This window comes from Mirounga leonina, unplaced genomic scaffold, assembly GCF_011800145.1.
Source record: "Mirounga leonina isolate KUSES-001 unplaced genomic scaffold, KU_Mleo_1.0 Mir_126, whole genome shotgun sequence".
Taxonomy (NCBI): Eukaryota; Metazoa; Chordata; class Mammalia; order Carnivora; family Phocidae; genus Mirounga; species Mirounga leonina.
This window is the reverse complement of record NW_023270314.1, coordinates 21275278-21293143: the sequence shown is the minus strand read 5'-3', so window position 1 is coordinate 21293143 and position 17866 is coordinate 21275278. Positions and strand designations below refer to the sequence as shown.

The 17866-nt window shown below is 56.7% G+C and overlaps 2 protein-coding genes across 8 annotated transcripts; one reads left to right on the top strand and one right to left on the bottom strand.

Annotated features, from left to right (window-relative positions):
- The first annotated feature begins 1207 nt into the window (after nucleotides 1-1207).
- On the top strand, nucleotides 1208-8019 carry LOC118008663 (solute carrier family 26 member 10-like). Of its 7 annotated transcripts, none has more exons than XM_035002287.1 (18): nucleotides 1208-1553; nucleotides 2061-2171; nucleotides 2788-2945; nucleotides 3080-3244; nucleotides 3523-3675; nucleotides 4408-4490; nucleotides 4636-4783; nucleotides 4900-5013; nucleotides 5732-5809; nucleotides 5899-5994; nucleotides 6401-6507; nucleotides 6618-6687; nucleotides 6760-6876; nucleotides 6999-7029; nucleotides 7109-7191; nucleotides 7284-7338; nucleotides 7457-7563; nucleotides 7877-8019. In XM_035002287.1, the coding sequence occupies exons 1-18, from the start codon at nucleotides 1211-1213 to the stop codon at nucleotides 7913-7915; spliced, it is 2058 nt and encodes a 685-aa protein (XP_034858178.1). In that variant the 5' UTR covers nucleotides 1208-1210; the 3' UTR covers nucleotides 7916-8019. The 7 variants fall into 7 exon arrangements, with proteins under 7 accessions (XP_034858178.1, XP_034858181.1, XP_034858177.1 ...); XM_035002290.1 differs by having other exon boundaries at nucleotides 7284-7345; XM_035002286.1 differs by having other exon boundaries at nucleotides 7109-7203.
- An 84-nt stretch (nucleotides 8020-8103) lies between these two features.
- Nucleotides 8104-14936, bottom strand: B4GALNT1 (beta-1,4-N-acetyl-galactosaminyltransferase 1). Its single transcript, XM_035001972.1, has 11 exons — nucleotides 14642-14936; nucleotides 13821-14039; nucleotides 13111-13275; nucleotides 12894-13000; nucleotides 12381-12421; nucleotides 12065-12245; nucleotides 10927-11025; nucleotides 10597-10787; nucleotides 10008-10148; nucleotides 9473-9713; nucleotides 8104-8858 (listed from the first exon to the last, which is right to left on the bottom strand). Exons 1-11 carry the CDS (start codon nucleotides 14908-14910, stop codon nucleotides 8641-8643), a joined length of 1872 nt encoding a protein of 623 aa, XP_034857863.1. The 5' UTR covers nucleotides 14911-14936; the 3' UTR covers nucleotides 8104-8640.
- Nucleotides 14937-17866: the final 2930 nt, after the last annotated feature.

The window sequence follows — 17866 nt, the reverse complement described above, 5'->3', positions numbered from 1 at the left end:
CACTGTGTCCATTCGTCCCCTGGGCTTGGTCACGTGTACTTGGGCTTCCTCAGCAGACAATAGGCTGCTGGGGTGGGATGGTTAGGAGGAGCTGGAGCCTCCCTGTGGGCCTGAGGTCCCTCTGGCCGACAATGGGGGGAGGGACCTTTAAGGGGGGGACAGGACGTACAGCCCAGATAAGACTTCTGGGGAACAATAGGAGGAATTGAAGAGGGGAGACCCACCCTCACTGTACCCCACCCCCAGGGCTTTGGGGTCAGGGACTGGGGACCAGAGGGTGATGGGGAGAAATGCCAAGTATTCTTGTAAATGGAGGAGGGGGTGGGGAAAATAGCAGGATTCTGGATCCCAGAACCTTTGTATCTCTTGAGGGACCACAGAGGTACATGAGGTGGGTGCATGACCCATTTGAACTTAATTTAACCACAGATGTGTTTTGGAGTGCCAACTTTGTAAATAGCACTTGAATGTAATAAATGGCACTTCAAGTTTTTTGGTTTCTAAGAAGTAAAAATCAAAATTTGCGATCAGTTCAGTATTTCCTCTGAAGCCCTGAACTGGGAATTGAGGCCCAGCTCCCAGTAGAGGTGTGGGTGGTGGTTCTCTGTCATCCCTGTCCCATACTGTAGCTGAGCCGCATCTTGGCAGGCTGTGAGACTGCTCTGCCAACAGAGCCTCTTGCATCTCTTGGGACAAGCTGTATACCCCATGAGGATTTGGGTCTGGGGGAGAAGGCATGTGTGTGTTGGGGGGCACACTGAATCTTCTTGGGGAGAACGCAGAGGCTCTGGAAATGATGGGTCACTCTGGAAGAGCCAGCTATCTCCTCCCAAAGGGCCAACGGGGAAAGAGCCCACAGCCAGGAGGCCAGAGTCAAAAGGCTTAGGAGTGGTAAAAAGTGGGTGTTGGGTGTTGAGAGTGCGCTGTATCTCTTGTCCCTACACCTCTCCACACACCCTCCCCCTTCCCCCGCCCTCGCCCCACCCCAGCAGGCTCCAGAGCGAGCGGTCCCGCCAAGGATGTCTCAGGAAACACCTAACCTAGAGACGCCCTCTCCCCAAGCCTTTGCCATCTCCGGGCCCTTGAAGGTCCCCCATGAGAGGGCGCCCTCCGGGGCCGGATTGGGCCCTGCTTCACGGAGGCGGGACTCAGGGCTAGCGGGTGGAGGGCTATTTAAGACTAGGCGGGGTTGGAGGTGGCCAAGGGCAAAATGACTGGGCTACCGGGCGCCAGGACCTGCCCATGCCTGGGAGAGGCCTCCGACCTGAAGATCCCCCTGGGCGCCAAGTTCAGGGAACCGCTCACCGAGGCTCGGTTCCAGCAGCTCTTCGGGGACGCAGAGCAGGAGCCGGAGCTACTCGCCGAGCCCCGCTTGTCGCGTCTGTGCAGACGGTGGAGGCGGCGGGCCCGCGCTGGCTCCGGACCGGGGGCGTGGCGCCTGCTGCTGGCGCGGCTGCCCCCGCTGCGTTGGCTGCCCCACTACCGCTGGCGGGCCTGGCTGCTCGGGGATGCCGTGGCCGGAGTGACCGTGGGCATCGTGCACGTGCCCCAGGGTGAGCGGCCCCAACACTAGCCTGTCTGGGGCCGGAGCTCTGGAGGGCGTCGGGAAGGCGCAGGAGCTGGGAACCCGGGAGCGAGAGGATGGGTGGTGTGGCTGAGGGTTCGGAGACAGGATCTGAGACCAAGTTCTGGGTAAGGACTACCGAGCCGCATCAGATACCCTACCCCCAGCTCCCTTCATTTGCGCAATCCTTCGAGAAGTCTTGGACACGTTCCGGGTCAGGGAACTGGAGAGAGGCACAACACCTGCTTCCCCCCGCCCCCCACTCCCACCCCCCTGTCTGGGCCGACACGGATCTGTGACCTTGTCTGCCCCAGGACCTCCCACCGAGGCCTGTTAACCTCTTGGTTCCCTCATGTGGCATGATTTAGCGTCTCCATGCCAACCTCTAAGACTGTGGGTAGAGAGGGGGGCGTTCTGGAGGCTGGTCACCTGCCCCCAGCCACCCCCCCCCCCACAACACACATCCCGAAGATCTTTCCTTCCACTTCTCCCCCAGGCATGGCTTTTGCCCTCCTGACCTCCGTGCCTCCAGTGTTCGGACTCTACACTTCTTTCTTCCCCGTCCTCATTTACACCTTGTTGGGTACTGGGAGACACCTGTCCACCGGTGAGTGACCCGGTGACTCCTCTCCTTCTCTGTGGGGTGAAAATGGACAGGGGTTTGAGGCTTCGGTTCTTGCGAACTCCTTAGCTCTTATTCCCCTCTTCCACTCCCCTGCTTCCCTTCCGCCTCTGCAGTTACCCTGCCAGGAACCTCGGACCTAGGCAAGGCTTGCTGGTTGGAGGGGGAGGGGGTGCTGAGTGGGTGCAAAGAGAAGGGAGTGTCCTCGGACTTTACTTCCCCCATGAAATTTGGTTTACATGAACATCTCCGGGACTTGGAAGAGGGGTAAAGAGCTGCGCGGTCCCCCAGAAGAGCGCGCGGTCCCCTAGAGGAGCGGGCGGTCCCCCAGGGGAGCGCGCGGTCCGCGGGGCGCCTGCAGGAGGAGGCCGCGAGGCCGCTAGGGGGCAGTATTTGCAGGCGGCCGCTCCCTCCTCTCCTCCCTCGCCGCGGGTTCCCGGCTGCTGCACTAGCTCTCCGCCCCACTGCCTTCACCTGAGCAGCGGCCGTCTGGGAGAGCGGGGTCTGACGACCACAGCCCGGCAGAGGGCGCCGAGCCTGGGCGGTCACCGCGCCCCAGGCGGCACAGCTGGTGATCTCCGCGTTTGTCCCCCGGCCCTAGGAACTTTCGCGGTTCTCAGCCTCATGACGGGCTCGGCCGTGGAGCGGCTGGTGCCTGAACCCCTCGGGGGTAACCTGAGTGGAATCGAGAGGGAACAGTTGGACGCTCAGCGGGTTGGGGCGGCTGCAGCCTTGGCCTTCGGAAGCGGGGCGCTGATGGTGAGGGAGGCCCCTGGGGAATTGGGCCAGGAGCGAGGGAGGGACAAGTGTCCCGCGTGGGTGTAGGCGGGAGGGGTGCGCTCCGGCGGGTCCGCTCCCGCTCCCGCAGTGACTGCGCATCTCCTCCCCCGCAGCTGGGCATGTTCGCGCTGCAGCTCGGCGTCCTGTCCACCTTTCTGTCGGAGCCTGTGGTCAAAGCGCTGACCAGCGGGGCCGCGCTGCACGTGCTCGTGTCCCAACTGCCGAGCCTTTTAGGGTTGCCCCTCCCGCGCCAGATTGGCTGCTTCGCTCTCTTCAAGGTGGGGGTGGAGAAGAGCGGAGAAGCGGCTTCTAGCGGTCCTGGGAAGAGGGAAACCTGGGAAGGAAGGAAGGAAGGAAGGAGGGAAGGAAGGACGGCGCGTGGAGGGCTAGAGGGTGACGGGGGCGGAGGGAAGGTTAGAGCCACCTGGCTGAATGAGGGTCGCTGCGGAGGTGGAAGCCCTGATGGGAGCCGGGAGGCCTTGCCTCGGCCGGGTGGGTCCGCGCCGGGGGCAGTCGAGCCTGGCACTGGGCCGTCGCTCACCGCCCCTGCCCGCAGACACTGGCCGCCGTGCTGACCGCGCTGCCCAGGAGCAGTCCGGCCGAACTGACCATCTCGGCACTCAGCCTGGCGCTGCTCGTGCCGGTCAAGGAATTGAACGTGAGATTCCGAGACAAGCTACCCACCCCGATCCCAGGGGAAATCGTCATGGTGAGGATGGCTCCGGGGTCCGGGGGCCCCCTGCACCGCACAGACCCTGCCCATCCCGTAGGAGCTGCCCGCTGCCGCCCCCTGGTGGAACGCAGCGAGCTTACAGATGAGAAGTCCTCCGCATCCGTGTCCCTTTCCAGGCCTCTTCCCAGAACATTTTGACCCTCCGGAATTCCCCAAGCACACGGTCCCATTTCTCGCACGAAGCCTCTTCGGGACCTCTTAGAATGTCTTCTTCCTGCTTACAGCGCTCCCTTGCGGTGTCGCCCGCCACAGCACACTCCACTCACATCTCTCCCCTCACCCGGCCCTTCACTGTTCACGGTTTCTCTCCCTTCCCACGCCCACTACATTTCTCTCTCTCCCCAACTGAATAAGTGTTCCGCGTCTCCAACCACACGCCATCTATGCCTAGATATAGCCCAGCTCTCCTACTTAGAATGGCTCGGTATACTTCCTGATATCCACGATCCCTCCTGGGAGCCCCTATTCCTTCCTCCGGTCCATCTCTTTCCATAACCTTGGGTAGGCCTCATTCCTCTTTCCCATCCCCACCGCCCTCCACTCTAAAGGGGCTGTCAGGCACCCATCCCAAACACATCCCAGCGCCCCCAGGGGCTGAGCCTCTGCAAACCCCTAACAGCTGCCTTAGGATCCTCTCTCCTGTGAAGCTTTTTCTAGCCTCAGCCGGGAAGCCCATCTCCTGCCATGCCCTGATTTGCTCTTTCCCAGGTGCTTCTGGCCTCTGTGCTCTGCTTCACCTCTTCCCTGGACACAAGATACAACGTCCAGATAGTGGGGCTGCTGCCTAGAGGGTAAGGGAATCAAGACACCAGACTGCTCTTCTCCCACTTCTCCCACCCAACACTTCCTCTTGATGCGCCCCACCCTGTTTCCTCTGTCTTCCCCATATCCTTCTTAGACCCAACCCATCCTCACCCTGGATCCCTCTCTCTCCAGATTCCCTCAACTCCACCTCCCCAACCTGGCTGTGCTGCCCAGGCTTCTGGCCGACTCGCTGCCCGTGGCACTGGTCACTTTTGCTGTGTCCGCCTCCCTGGCCTCCATCTATGCAGACAAGTATAGCTACACTATTGACTCCAACCAGGTGTGACTCTGCCTGAGGACCCCAATACATTCAGGAGACACCCCCCTAATCTGATGTTCCTCCTTCCCCCCATGCCCTTGTCTCTCTCCTCTTCATCTCTCACTGCGTCCCTCCAGGAGCTCTTGGCCCATGGTGTCTCCAACCTCATCTCCTCCCTCTTCTCCTGCTTTCCCAACTCTGCCACACTGGCCACCACCAGCCTACTCGTGGATGCTGGTGGGAACACACAGGTAAGAGCATGTCCTTGGGTGAAGAGAAAGGGGGGTGCGTATCCAGGTTGGGGTGGTGGTGGAGAAACAGGTGGAGGATTGGTAGATACCCAGAGGGCAGCCGTATAGAGGAGGATAGGAGTCTGTGAGGCAGAGTGAGGGGGTGGGAGTTTCTGATAGGAGAGATAGAAGATAACAAAGCTCCTTTAAGACCTTTGTGGACTCTAAGCACTGAAAAAGTTTACGGTGCCCCACATGTAGCTCAAAATAAAAACAAAACTGGACTGTAAAATAAATTTGAGAGACAAACTTCTGATTTCCCCCCACCCCCACAACAGGGACATTTTCTTTTGAAAAGAAATATCACACATGAAAGTCTCCCCCTAATATTTCTGGTTTCCTACTCTGCCAGTCCCCTAAGAATGTGGTGAGCCTGCTTTTAGGGTAATCCAACAGTGGCTTTTAAGATGGACACGGGCTACAAAAATAAGGAAGTTGAACTACATCTAGGTAAGAGACTGGAGAATGAGAGGCATTTCATTGGGAGAGGGCAAAGGTAGGTGTGAGAGGCAGAATAGCAAGAAGGGAGTGGGAAACTGAGGAATATCTTCATGGAAGGGGATTTGGGAGGAGGGAGACTTCCAAGGAAGGTGAGGCAGAGTGGGCAGGGCGGCCAGCTGTCACACAGGGGTGGATGAGGTCCCCTTGCTTCTCTGCTTCCATCCCTCCTTCTTTCTAGCTGGCAGGCCTCTTCTCCTGCATAGTCGTCCTCTCGGTGCTGCTGTGGCTGGGGCCCTTCTTCTATTATCTGCCCAAGGTAAGGAACAGAGGAGGTATGGGGGTGGCTGGGAGGGCTGGCTATATTCCAGGACATTGGGGTGGTCAGCTTGCCTCCTCTGCCCCAAGGCTGTCCTGGCCTGCATCAACATCTCCAGCATGCGCCAGATGTTCTTCCAGATGCAGGAACTTCCACAACTATGGCGCATCAGCCGCATGGACTTTGTGAGAAGTGGCAGGATTACCCCAGATTGCCCCCTCCCATTTCCCAGCATCCCCAGCTTCTGCCCTGGTTTGCAGCTAATTGTCCTGGTCCTAAGTTCTGTAGTCCCCCCACTCTGCCCCCCTCAACATGCATACCTTCTAATCCCATTACTCAGACACAAGGTAGAGGGTGGGGTTTGAACCCCTTCAGGCCTGAATATTTGTACCTCCCCAGCTGGTGCAAAGTCTGGGGTCATTACATTTGGTGTATACCCCCTGTTGGGTCAGTCCTGTCCCCTCCTCCTGTCATTCTTTCTACCTTCTCCTGGGCCATCCCTCCCTATCGTTTGCCTTGGCCGGCACCGCCCGTGGACCTCTTTCCCTAGCAGTGATCGCCTGGCATTTCACTCCCGCCCCTGTCCTGCAGGCTGTATGGATGGTCACATGGGTGGCCGTAGTGATCCTGAGTGTGGACCTGGGCCTGGCCATTGGTGTGGTCTTCTCCATGATGACTGTGGTCTGCCGCACCCAGAGGTGGGAGGAGAGATGAGAGGAGTTGGGAAGAGCGGCGGGGAGAGAACAGGTGCCTGGGGTGACTCTCCAGCCAGGTCAGGCTGGGAATCTGACCCCAGCTTCCTGCCCAGGGTGCAGTGCCTGGCACTTGGACTTGCCGAGGGGACGGAGCTCTACAGACCACTCAGAGAGAGCCACAAGGTGGGTGGGCTGCAGATGAAGAGGGAAGGGAAGACTAGACCCGGGTGTTTTTCTGACCCTCTGCCCTCTTAGCTCCTCAAGGTCCCGGGGCTCTGCATCCTGAGCTATCCATCACCGCTCTACTTTGGGACCCGTGGGCAGTTTCGCCGTAGCCTGGAGTGGCACCTGGGGCTTGGAGAAGGAGGCAAGGTGAGAGACCTGGTCAGAGGGGAGCGCGGCTTCTCTGGGCGAGGGCGGCGGGTGCGTCTTCTGAAGGGGCGCACGTTCATGCTTGTGTCTTGGAGATGGTAACTGCCCTTCTCTACTCACAGGGAGCTCCAAAGACTAGCCCACCTGATGCAGGTGAGACGGGGTGACAAGGAGGGAGACTTGGGCGCGACCCGCGGGGGCGTCCGGCTACCCCTGTCTTCTCCCATCCTAGTTGCTGAGCCCGTCAGAGTGGTGGTCCTAGACTGCAGCGGTATCGCCTTTGCAGATGCTGCTGGAGCCAGAGAAGTGCTACAGGTCAGGGGCGGGGTAGGTTGAGGAGAAAGTCCCCTTAGTATCCCATGCATACCCTCTGATGTAGGATTTGACCCCCTGCCCCATCTCCACAGCTGGCCAGCCGATGCCGAGATGCTGGGATCCACCTTCTCCTGGCTCAGTGTAATGGTGAGAGGTGTGGAGGCTGGAGGGACCTGGAGCCTGGGGAATGACCGGACACTTGGGGGAGGGAAAAGGACACGGTGTGGATTTAAGAGCTAAGAACCTCACCCGCCTCTCTACACAGCCTCAGTGCTGGGGACACTGACCCAGGCAGGACTCCTGGACAGAGTGACCCCAGAACAGCTGTTTGTTAGTGTCCAGGATGCAGCTGCTCATGCCCTGGAGAGACTGGTGAGGGGGCAATAGCAACAGGAGTGAAATCCAAGAGGTGCTGGGCTATAGCAGGTCACATGTGAGTCAGTGGCTGAGGACCTAGGCCGAGGGTTTTGGGCAGGGGACTGAGAAGGAACCTAGAGGAGGGAGGGGGGATGAAATGATGAGTCAATTTAAGGCGAAGCCAGGGAGATGGGGCCCAGCTCTGCATGAAGAACTGAGGAGCTAAGATTTCAAAGTGGGGTGGTGTGCCCCTCAGAGGGCTGCCAAATGCTGAGTGAGGGAGCACGGTACTTAAGCTGTCCCTGACACGTTCCCCTCTCTTTTCCAGGAGCCTACTGGTCCAAAGACTTGCACAGTGTGGGTCTGACCCAGTCATCTGGAGTGTGGAGGGCCCCAGCAATATGTGTGTGTGGAGTCCCCTTACTTCATGTAACTAATAAAATAAAGCTGAGAGCCTCTGGGGTTCATGAAGTGAGCCTGGGTGTCCGCACACTGAGCCCTGGTGCCCCTTTCTCCATGCCCACAGCACTGCAGACACAACTAAAAATGGCTTTCACTTGTGTGTTCACCAGCCCTCACCCCAGCTCCAGAGTCACCAGTTCTCTCCATGGGGTGGAGGAGGGGGTTGGGGCTGGAGCCTATGCACAGAGTCCTGGGTCCAGAGATGAGGGAGAGGGGCACAGCCCTGGGAACACACGTGGGGGGGCTTCCCCACCCCCTCAGTCCCAAGGAGATGAGAGGAGAGTATTTCCACTTTAGGTTCTTAGAGTCCCCATGGGCTCTTTGGCACTTGGAAAGTTGACACCCCCCCCCCTTCCTGCCCCATGAGAAGGAGGCAGGGGGAGGACTTGGCACTGGCTGTGGGATGAGTTATGGCTCCATCACGTACCTAACCCTGGGCACTCGCAGAAAGGAGGAGTGTCACCAGGACAAGCCCCTATTTGGGATCAGATTCTGAAGGGGATCAGGGACAGTCAGTGGAGTGGTCACCGGGTGGTGGGGTTGGCTAGAAATTCCTGGGATTTTCTAGAAATTCCTGGCAGGGAAAAGGAGGCAGGCCCAGCCTGACAGTTTGAAGGCCCCTAGTGGCCATCATTCCGAGGTCATGCACTGCAGCCGGTGTTTGAAGAAGAGTAGGCGATGTTTGGCCACCTGACTTTCATCCAGTGATCCTGGGTAACGGTACCGGGCGTAAGTCTCTGCCCCCACATCCCTTGATGTCCAAGGCAGCTTCAGCTTAGATGCATGATCCACAACGACGTCTGAGCAGGAGCCCACTCGAAGGGAACCAAGCCCATCCAGGAAGAATTCTGGGGGAGGGGGGGGTAAGGGAGTACACAGTGAAAGGTCTGAAGCTTATAGAAGGCCAACCCTTAAGGGAGAACTGAGATTTGGGGTGTGGAGGGTGCACAGGCAAGGACCCCGTTTCTGAGGGCCTTGGGCTAGTAATTAATTTTGGGGGCTCTTCTGTAAAATAGAGTCAACGTACCTACCTTGTGCTTTGATAAGGTACCCTCCTCCCCACCTCCCCAACACACACCTAAAGGTTCAATAGATACTGAATGGGCTGCTCCAGGAGTGTGGTCTGAACCAGGGGAAGCGGCTAGGAGTGGAGTAAAGGGGGCGGGGACAGTGGTGGGGCAGTTAAAGGTGGACCCAGTGGCTGTGCTGGGCGTGGAGGTTTAAATGGTGTACGGGCCGGGAGGGTGGGAGCTCTGTCTCTTGCCAGGGCGCAGATCTTGGTAAATCTTCGCAGAACTGCCCACAGGGGTCCTGGGTGCCAGCCGTGGGCTCCACGGGAGGAGGTGGGGGGTGGGCGTAGGAGTAGCGGTACCTTTGGAGCCTCGCCCAGCGCGCCGCCCCCCACCCCGCCACCCCGGGGTCCCTGCTGGTCCGGGCCGGACCGGGAGGGGGCGCCACTCACCGAGATGCGCCACGCGGCTGAGGCGTGGGTCGAAACCGACCTCGCGCACCTTGTCGGTGCGCGCCAGGAAGAAGTTGACCACGCCGTCCGTGACCACGCAGCCTGGAAAGCCGACGAGCTCGTGGTGGAAGCCGCGCCTTTGCCGGAGGCAGTTCCCGCGGCCCGGCGCGCCGGGCTCCACGCTCAGCATTTGCCGGTAGGTGGTGGCGAAGCCGGAGATCTCGCGCACAGCGCCGCCGACCTGCGGGGAGTGGGAGGACGGCTCCAGGCGGGACGGGGAGTGTCGGGGGGTGGGGGCCAGATCTGTGCCCGCTCCCCGGGGCCGTTCCCCTGCCCCGTCCTCCTCTGCTCCACCCCTGCAGGACCCGGACTGTCCCCCAGGCTCCGCCGCGTCGTCCCCTGTCCGGCGCAGGGCCGTCCGCCCTCGCCCGGGTCTCCCCGCCGCTGCCTCAGCCTGCTGGAGGCCCTCCTCCTCCCACCGCACGTCCTGCGGGCCCACCTCCTCCCACCCCACGTCCTGCGGGCCCTCCCCTACCAGGTCCAGCGGCGTCCGCTCCAGCACGTCCACAAGCCTCTCCAGCCGCGTCCGCGCCGTGAAGACGAAGTCGTCGTCCACCCACAGGACGTACTTGGTGGTTACTTGGGATACGGCCAAGTTCCGGCCTGCGAACCAGCCCTGGGGGAAGGGTGTACATGGTTAGTGAGTCTGTAGAGATAGGACGCAACCCCTCTGCCACCTTTCATCCTCTCTCCTGACGCCTCTAAACGGTCCAGTGCCCACGAATGGCTCAGAGCGAGGTAAAAAGTGCAGTTTCCCACTGCCAGGCGTTCTGAGTCAGTGTTCCGGGAGGTGTTAGAACGCGTTTAACTCATGCGTGCACCCATTCATTCATTCACCTATTTATTGAGCGCTCCCTAGGTGCTCAGCACATTCTAAGAATGCAGTACGAATAAGATAGGCACGATTTCTGTCCCACGGAGCTTACGTTCCAGGAACTGCCATGCCTAACAGGCACCCCGGTAATTCTGAAATTACAGGTAGGTAGTCCTGGGATCACTACTCTGGAGACTTCAGACTGAGGGCGCGCCCTGTGGCGCGCGGTTCAGCCTCGCTGGCTGCGCACCTTGCCAAAAGGCATGAGATAGTGCTCGATGTGGGGGCCGCTAATGCTCTCTGGCTTGTCGCTGTCGTCGGCGATGACCACGGTGACCGTTGGGTAGAAGCGGCGGATGCTGGCGATGAGTGTCCGTAGCCGATTGTAACGCAGGAAGGTCTTAGTAGCGATGGTGACCAGGGCGCTGATGTTGTACTGGGCTGGGAGTGAGGGAGAGGGTTAGGTGCAGAGAACGAGAGTGGGAAGTGAGGAGCAGGAAGACGTCTTCTCCCAGGGCCTCCCTCTTCCAGCTTCTCCCCACCAGACCTGGATTTAGGTCCTAGCACGTACCAGCCTCACCTCCCTGGGGTAGAGACCCAGATGGGTACAGCCGAGGGTTGGGGGGGTGTCTTATTCGGATGGTAAAAGCAGCCTCATGTCCCTCCGTGGAGAACCGGACTGGGAAGAAAGGACACAAGTCATGGTCCTTAGGGCTGGGATAACATTCCCTTTTCAGTAAATCAGTATTTAAGTGCCTACTCCTCCTGGGCCTGGTGGACAAGAATGCGAGGTTTTTACCTCCATGGCACTAACATTCTAATGGGTGGGAAAAGAAAATAAAAGATTTAATTTAAAAAAGAGATTTAGTGCTCGCTTCGGCAGCACATATACTAAAAAAGAGATTTAATGAAAAGCTAACATTTATTGAGCATTTACTATGGGCAGGTACTTTTTAAGTTACCTTAAATATAGGAACTCATTTAATCTTCACAAGCCCTATTAAGTAGATTCCTACTACAGAAAAAGGCATAGAGAAGTTAAGTAACTTGTCTCTATTTACACAACTCTTAAGCAACAAAACTGAGATAGGAACCTAGTCAGTCTGGTTCCAGGCTAAATAAATAAAATTCAGATACTGGTGAGCATTGAAGAGAAAATAAAACAAGTAATGTGATAGTGAAAAGGAGACATTTGAGCTGAGATCCAAATGACAAGAAGGATCCAGCCATGCAAAAATCTGGGGGAAGAGCATTCTAGGCAGAGGGAACAGCAAGCGCAAGGGCCCCAAAGTGGGAGCGGGTTTGGTGTGGCAAGTCTTGGAGCGAAGCAGGAGGGTTGTGTTTTGCCTCGTTTGCTAGAGGAGAAATGGGAGCTCTGGGAGATAAAGTCCCTTGCCCTCCAGTAAGTGGTGGGTTGGGAATAGAGCTCAAGTCTTCTGGCTCCTGGGGCAGGTCACTTCCTGGGGCCCTCACAGTTGGCCTGCAGGGGGGACACACCCAAAGCTCGGGTTTCCCTTTGGCCTGCTCTGGCCCCAGATGAACAAAGGCCCCTTCTCTCCCTCCCTGGTCCTGCTGGCCTAGCTGAAATGCCCATTGTGTGACTGGGTAGCTCTGGCCATTGCCCGAGTGTCTCCCACACCCTCTGCCATTTGCCCGCTCCAGCCTTTCTGGGCTCTCTGTTTAACCAGCCTGCCCCTGCCTCTGCCCAGGCCTCCCACCTGTGTCTGCTGTGTTTGCCTGGTAGCTTCGGCTGCTATAAGTGACCAGTTGAAGCTGCCGGTTGAGTTGGTCGAGCCCTGGGCTGGTGAGGGTGAGATCTGGCTGCCCCTCTCCAGTGAGAGTCACTCCAGTCACTTCCCCTGCCACATCCCAGGTGCCTAAGGAGGCGGTCAGGTTCACCTGGGAGAGGGGTTGGAGAGTACAGGGTGAGACCTCGGACCCGCCTCTTGCCTCCCTGGTTCCTCCATCCCTCCTTTGGCAGCCGGGGTCTCCCTCCAGCATCCACCTGGACTTCCCAGCCTCATTTCCACTTACCTGGTAAAGCTCCTGACCAGAAGCTGCCTGCAGGCTCAGCCCTGGGAGGAAGGAGAGGGAGTCAGAATCACAGACAGCCTTGAATTCTTCTTCCCTTTCTCTTCTCTCTTTCACCACACACAGCATGGACCTTCTCACCCATCCCTCTTTGTTGAGGCCACGGCAGGGCACATGTGGGTCGCAGCCTAGAGTAACTGATTTTTTACTCCTTCCCATCAAAGCAGTAGCTCTTTATGGCCTGCCCCACCTAGCCACCTGATCTTTGGTCAGTCAGCAAAGAAGAGATTTGTTTCCCCAAACCTCTCCAGTGACAGGCTTCTGCGATTCCTGACAACCCTAGAGGCCCTTCTGTCCTCACCTCCCACCTCATGAGCCCCCTTCTGATCCCAAGTCCCCCTTTCATCAGAAGTCCCCCACTTCCCTTTCCAATCTTCCTTCATTCTTCCTCAGCCAACCTTGAGCTCTGCCACCCCCACGGTGGCTTAGGTCATCTCCTAGGCCCGTTCTCCCCACCTGGCACCAAGATGCTCCGGAGGGGCTGGACCTCCACACCTTGCAGGGGGTACTGAAGAGGGGAGTTGGCAGGGGCTATGAGCAGCTGGTCCGCAGCAGACTGGCTCCTGGCAAGGGAGGACAGTGCAGGAATCAGGGGCAGAGGAGCTCTCCTTCCAGTCACACCCACCCTCCGGGCCTCCCCCTGCAAAGACACGCCCTCCTTTCAAGATGGTACCTGGAAAGGAAGGCCTGGAACTCTAGCTCCCTGGAGGCTGAGGCAGCCCTCAGCTCCTCAGGGTCAAAGGCCTTGGTGAAGTCAATGGCTCCAACCTGCCTCTGGAAGGGTAGGTAAAGGCTCCCTCCACTGGACTCACAACTACAGTTGTTCCCAGAGAGCTGCCTGGAGGGAGGACGAAGGGTCATCAGAGCCCAGCCATACAACTCCATTCACCCCACAAAACATTTACACAGTGCCCCACACCTTGGCTTTTCAATCCTGCCCATCCAGTGTCTGTCCCCTTAAACACTGCTCTTCAAATAGTCCCCAGGAGGAGAGACCACCAGTGGCATGACTCAGCTCCTAAATCTGAATTTTACAGAGGTGTAGAACAGGGTCAATTGCTAGAATTTCAGAGTTGCCTACCCACCATTCAGGACCCCACCTGGACACTCCTTTCATGGGGAGTCATCAGGACATCAGGAAGTCTTCCAGGGCCCTCCTCTGCCTGCACACCCTCCCCTCCACATCACCATGACAAGGTTCAGGGAGGAGAGAGATTTTTTCCCCCAGCCCAAGACTCAGAAACTACCCCCGCCCCCCGCCTCACCCCCACTCCCCAGCTAGTCAGGAGAACCCAGAGATCAGAGCTCAGCAGTGCAGGAAACAAAAGCTCCCCAGTCACCCCCAGCGAGTTCCGCTCTGCCGCCGCCACCCCTGGCACTCACCCCACCACTTGCTCTTTGATCCTGACCGGGATGTGTGCATAGCGGGGCTCGGGCGCAAGGTCTGGCAGTTCTGGTCTTGGGGGGGCCTGCAGGGGCGCCCACAGCGCAAGAGGTGCCCGGAGGCCCGGCGCGTCCCGGGTGCTCACGTACAAGAGCCCCAGCGAGGCGCAGGCAAGCAGCAGGACCAGCCCACAGAGGGCCCGGCGGCCCAGCCGCATCCTGGTGGACGGTAGGGGTGGGAGGGTGAGAAAGGTGTGGAGGGGAGGCATGGGCTGGGACCCTCGAGCCCCGCGGTTCTGGAGGCTCCTGCCAGCTTCCCGGGATGCTCTCCACATCTCGGCGCGCTAGGATTTGCACAGCGAATCGTTCCCCTGGCCCTCCTCCCTTCACTGCCCGGGCCCCGGGTCTCCCGGCCTCCTTTCTTCTCGCCTTCTCCCGCATCTCGGTTTCCTCTCACGCCCGAGGCCCGGCATGTTGATGCAAGAGACCGCTGGATGCGGTGCTTTCCTCGCGGCCGCCAATAAGTAGGAGTGCACTGCTTTCTTAGGGCAGCGGGCGTCCCCAGTCCCGCCGCCCCCCGCCCTGGCCCGCGTGTCCCCCACCCCTCGGTCCGAGCATCACCTGGCCCCCGGTGGGCTGCACAGGGCGGCTCCACACCTTGCCTGTCATGAAAAATGCAGAATCACGCCCGCGCTGTTGGGTGCCCCCGGCGGAGGTGACCGCGCGAGTGGCCTCGGGAAGCTGTGCGGGGGACCGGGGGGACCCGCGAGCGCGCCGCCTCCCGCCTCCAGCTCGGCCCCTCATCCCGCCCGGGCACTGACCTGTCTAACGCTCTAAGGCCGCCGCAAGATTTCAGTCCGGGCTGCTCCAGGCTCTCAGCCCCGGCCTGGGGGTCTTCATGCGGCTGGAGGCGGCCTGATCGGGGAGCCGGGCGTGAGCCTGTGCCGTGGGGATCCTCCTGCCTCCCGGGCTCGCCCAACCCCTCCCGCCTTCGGACGCTCCGGGCTTTGTAGACCACAGCGCGGGGTGGTTCTGGGCGTTTCCTGCGCGGGGGGATGGGGGTGGAGAACGGAGTTGAGAAACCGTGCATCCCAGCCCCAGAAACAAAGCCGGGGCTCCCCGGCACCCTGTCCCACTTGCCGGGAGGGGAGGGCTCAGGCCGCCGCCGGGTTGTTCGGATCGCTGCGCCGCGCGGCTCGGCTCCCGGGCTCGTCGCGGCGGAGGCTCGGGCTACGCGCGGGGAATGCGAGCGCCCGGGCGCCTTCTGCTGGGCGCAGAGGACATTGCGGGGGCGCCTCGAGAAGGTCCCTCTCCCGACCCTCCCAGCCCTTCGCCTGCAAACCTGGCGTCTCAAGGGCCTGCCCTCATCCCAGTCTATGCCCTAGTCGCACGGAGCCTCCCTCTCATCGAGGCTGTAACAGGATAGGGAATAAGGGCTTTGGGAGGCGATGGGGTGGGGGCGCCCTACAACCTCATTCCAAGGAAGGTTTGGGTAGTTAGGGTGAGATAAAAGAAACCAGACTAGATCCTGGAAAAGAAAGATTTTGTCTGGCTAACAAAGACAGGTTCACACCCTCCCTCCCATCCTCGCCTCCCCCGCAACACTCCCACCCCAATCATCTAACAAAGACTCGAGAAGTAATACAAAGGCCTGCTTCCCGTAACTGCTCCTCGTTGCAGATGCTGGAGGAAGTGGCTAAGTTGGCTGTAATTCTGCATGCAAGCCTTAGACCCATAGACTCCCTTCCCTACAGCAGGATTCAGGACACTACCCAAAGTCCTGTGGTTCCATGGTTCTAATAAAAGATGTATCAAAATCTAATAGGGAAAACAAGACACAATAAGAAATGTAGAACATAATGAAAACGCGGGGGGGAGAGGAGGATGGATTGTTGAATGAATTGTATACAAAGAATTGACTAATTAGATGAGGGGAAAGTGGGATTCTCAGTCTCTTTACACCAAAATAAATTCCAGATCTATCAAATATTTTAATATTAAAAACAAAACCAGAAAAGTAGTAAAGGAAATCATGGAGTTTTTGTGTTTTGTTTTGTTTTTTACAATCTTGGAGTGGGGGAAGAGATCTCTAAGCAAGATATAAAGGGAATAGCCTGTACCTCTGAAACAAATAATACATTATATATTAAAAAGAAGAAGAACAAGAACAAGAACAAGAACGAGAAGGAGAAGGCGAAGAAGATAGCAGGAGGGGAAGAATGAAGGGGGGGAAATCGGAGGGGGAGACGAACCATGAGAGATGATGGACTGAAAAACAAACGGAGGGTTCTAGAGGGGAGAGGGGTGGGAGGATGGGTTAGCCTGGTGATGGGTATTAAAGAGGGCACATTCTGCGTGGAGCACTGGGTGTTATATGCAAACAATGAATCATGGAACACTGCATCAAAAACTAATGATGTAATGTATGGTGATTAACATAACATAATAATAATAAAAAAGATATAAAGGGAATAGTAAAAACTTGCCTATATAAAAACCATGAGTGAAGGAATTTCTATAAACAAACTTGAGATAAATGACAAACTGAAAAGAATCTTTCCAACATGTAAGACAGATAAAGGTCTATTTTCCTCAAGAGCTGTAAAACATCAATAAGAAAAAATGATCAACTACCCCAAATGGACAAAAATCAGGATTAGGCAGTTGACAGAAAAAGTGAAAATGACTTTTAAATATATGCAAGTATACTTGATCGTATTCATAATAAGTGAAATGCAAATTAGAACAACAGTGAAATTTTTAATTTTAATTTTTTAATTTTTTAAAATATTTTATTTATTTATTTGAGACAGAGAGAATGAGAGAGACATAGAGCACATGGGAGGGGGGAGGGTCAGAGGGAGAAGCAGGCTCCCCGCCGAGCAGGGAGCCCCATGCGGGACTCGATCCAGGGACTCCAGGATCATGACCTGAGCCGAAGGCAGTCGCTTAACCAACTGAGCCACCCAGGCGCCCTATTTTTTAATTTTTTAAAGATTTTATTTATTTGAGAGAGAGAGAGAGAGAGCACGAGCAGGTGAGGAGCAAAGTGAGAGGGAGAAGCAGACTCTCTGCTGAGCAGGGAGCCTGATATTGGGCTCAGTCCCAGGACCTTGGGATCATGACCTGAGCCGAAGGCAGATGCTTCACTGACTGAACCAACTAGGTGCCCCAACAGTGAAATTTTTTAAACAAAATTATTGCAATATTATTGATTATATATTCCCTATGTTGCACTTTTATCCCTGTGAGTTATTTGTAACTGGAAGTTTATACCTCTTAATTCTTTTCATCTATTTCACCTATCCCCCCACCCCGTGAAATGTTTTTTGATTACCAAATTAGTGAAGGTCAAGGTGTTTGCTAACACATTGTATGGTCAAGTATGTGGAGAAACAGCCTCTGCATACATTGTTGTGAGTGTAAATTGATACAACTTAGGAGAGCAATTGGCAAATCTCTTAACATTTAAAATGTTAATCACTTAAATTGTAAATATTAATCATTTAAAAATTTAAAGATATGGCTCCGTCAGACAATGGGGTACTGGGTTAAACTATACCTACTGATACTGAATGATTTCCAAAGTTGCTAAGCAAAAGCAAGCAGATTCTGAACAGCATATATAATTGGCTCCCATATGTGGGTTTTAGCTTCTGGGCTTGGCCAAAGCCTGGGTATGAGGTGCTTCCATAACAGAAACCCGACACTGTGGGAATGGCTTTGGAACTGGGTCTTGGCCGAAGCAGGAAGGGAATTTGAGGAGTGTCAGTGAAGATGAAGAAACATTGAAGAGCTTGTTAGAAGCCGGATGGTCTTTAAGGATGTTGCAGTTGCAGGGAAGTGGGGAAAGTAGGGAAACTGAAGGAAAGGAGGTCTTGCTATGTTTGGCAATCTTGGCACCTGCGGTGGGGTGAGAGGTAGAAACTTCACCAAATGAACTGAGGATCTCACTGAGAAGATTTCTAAGCAGAATACTGAAGATGCCATCTAGTTTCTTCTTGCTGCTTAGAGTAAAAATGAAAAGCAAGAGATAAGCTAAAGGA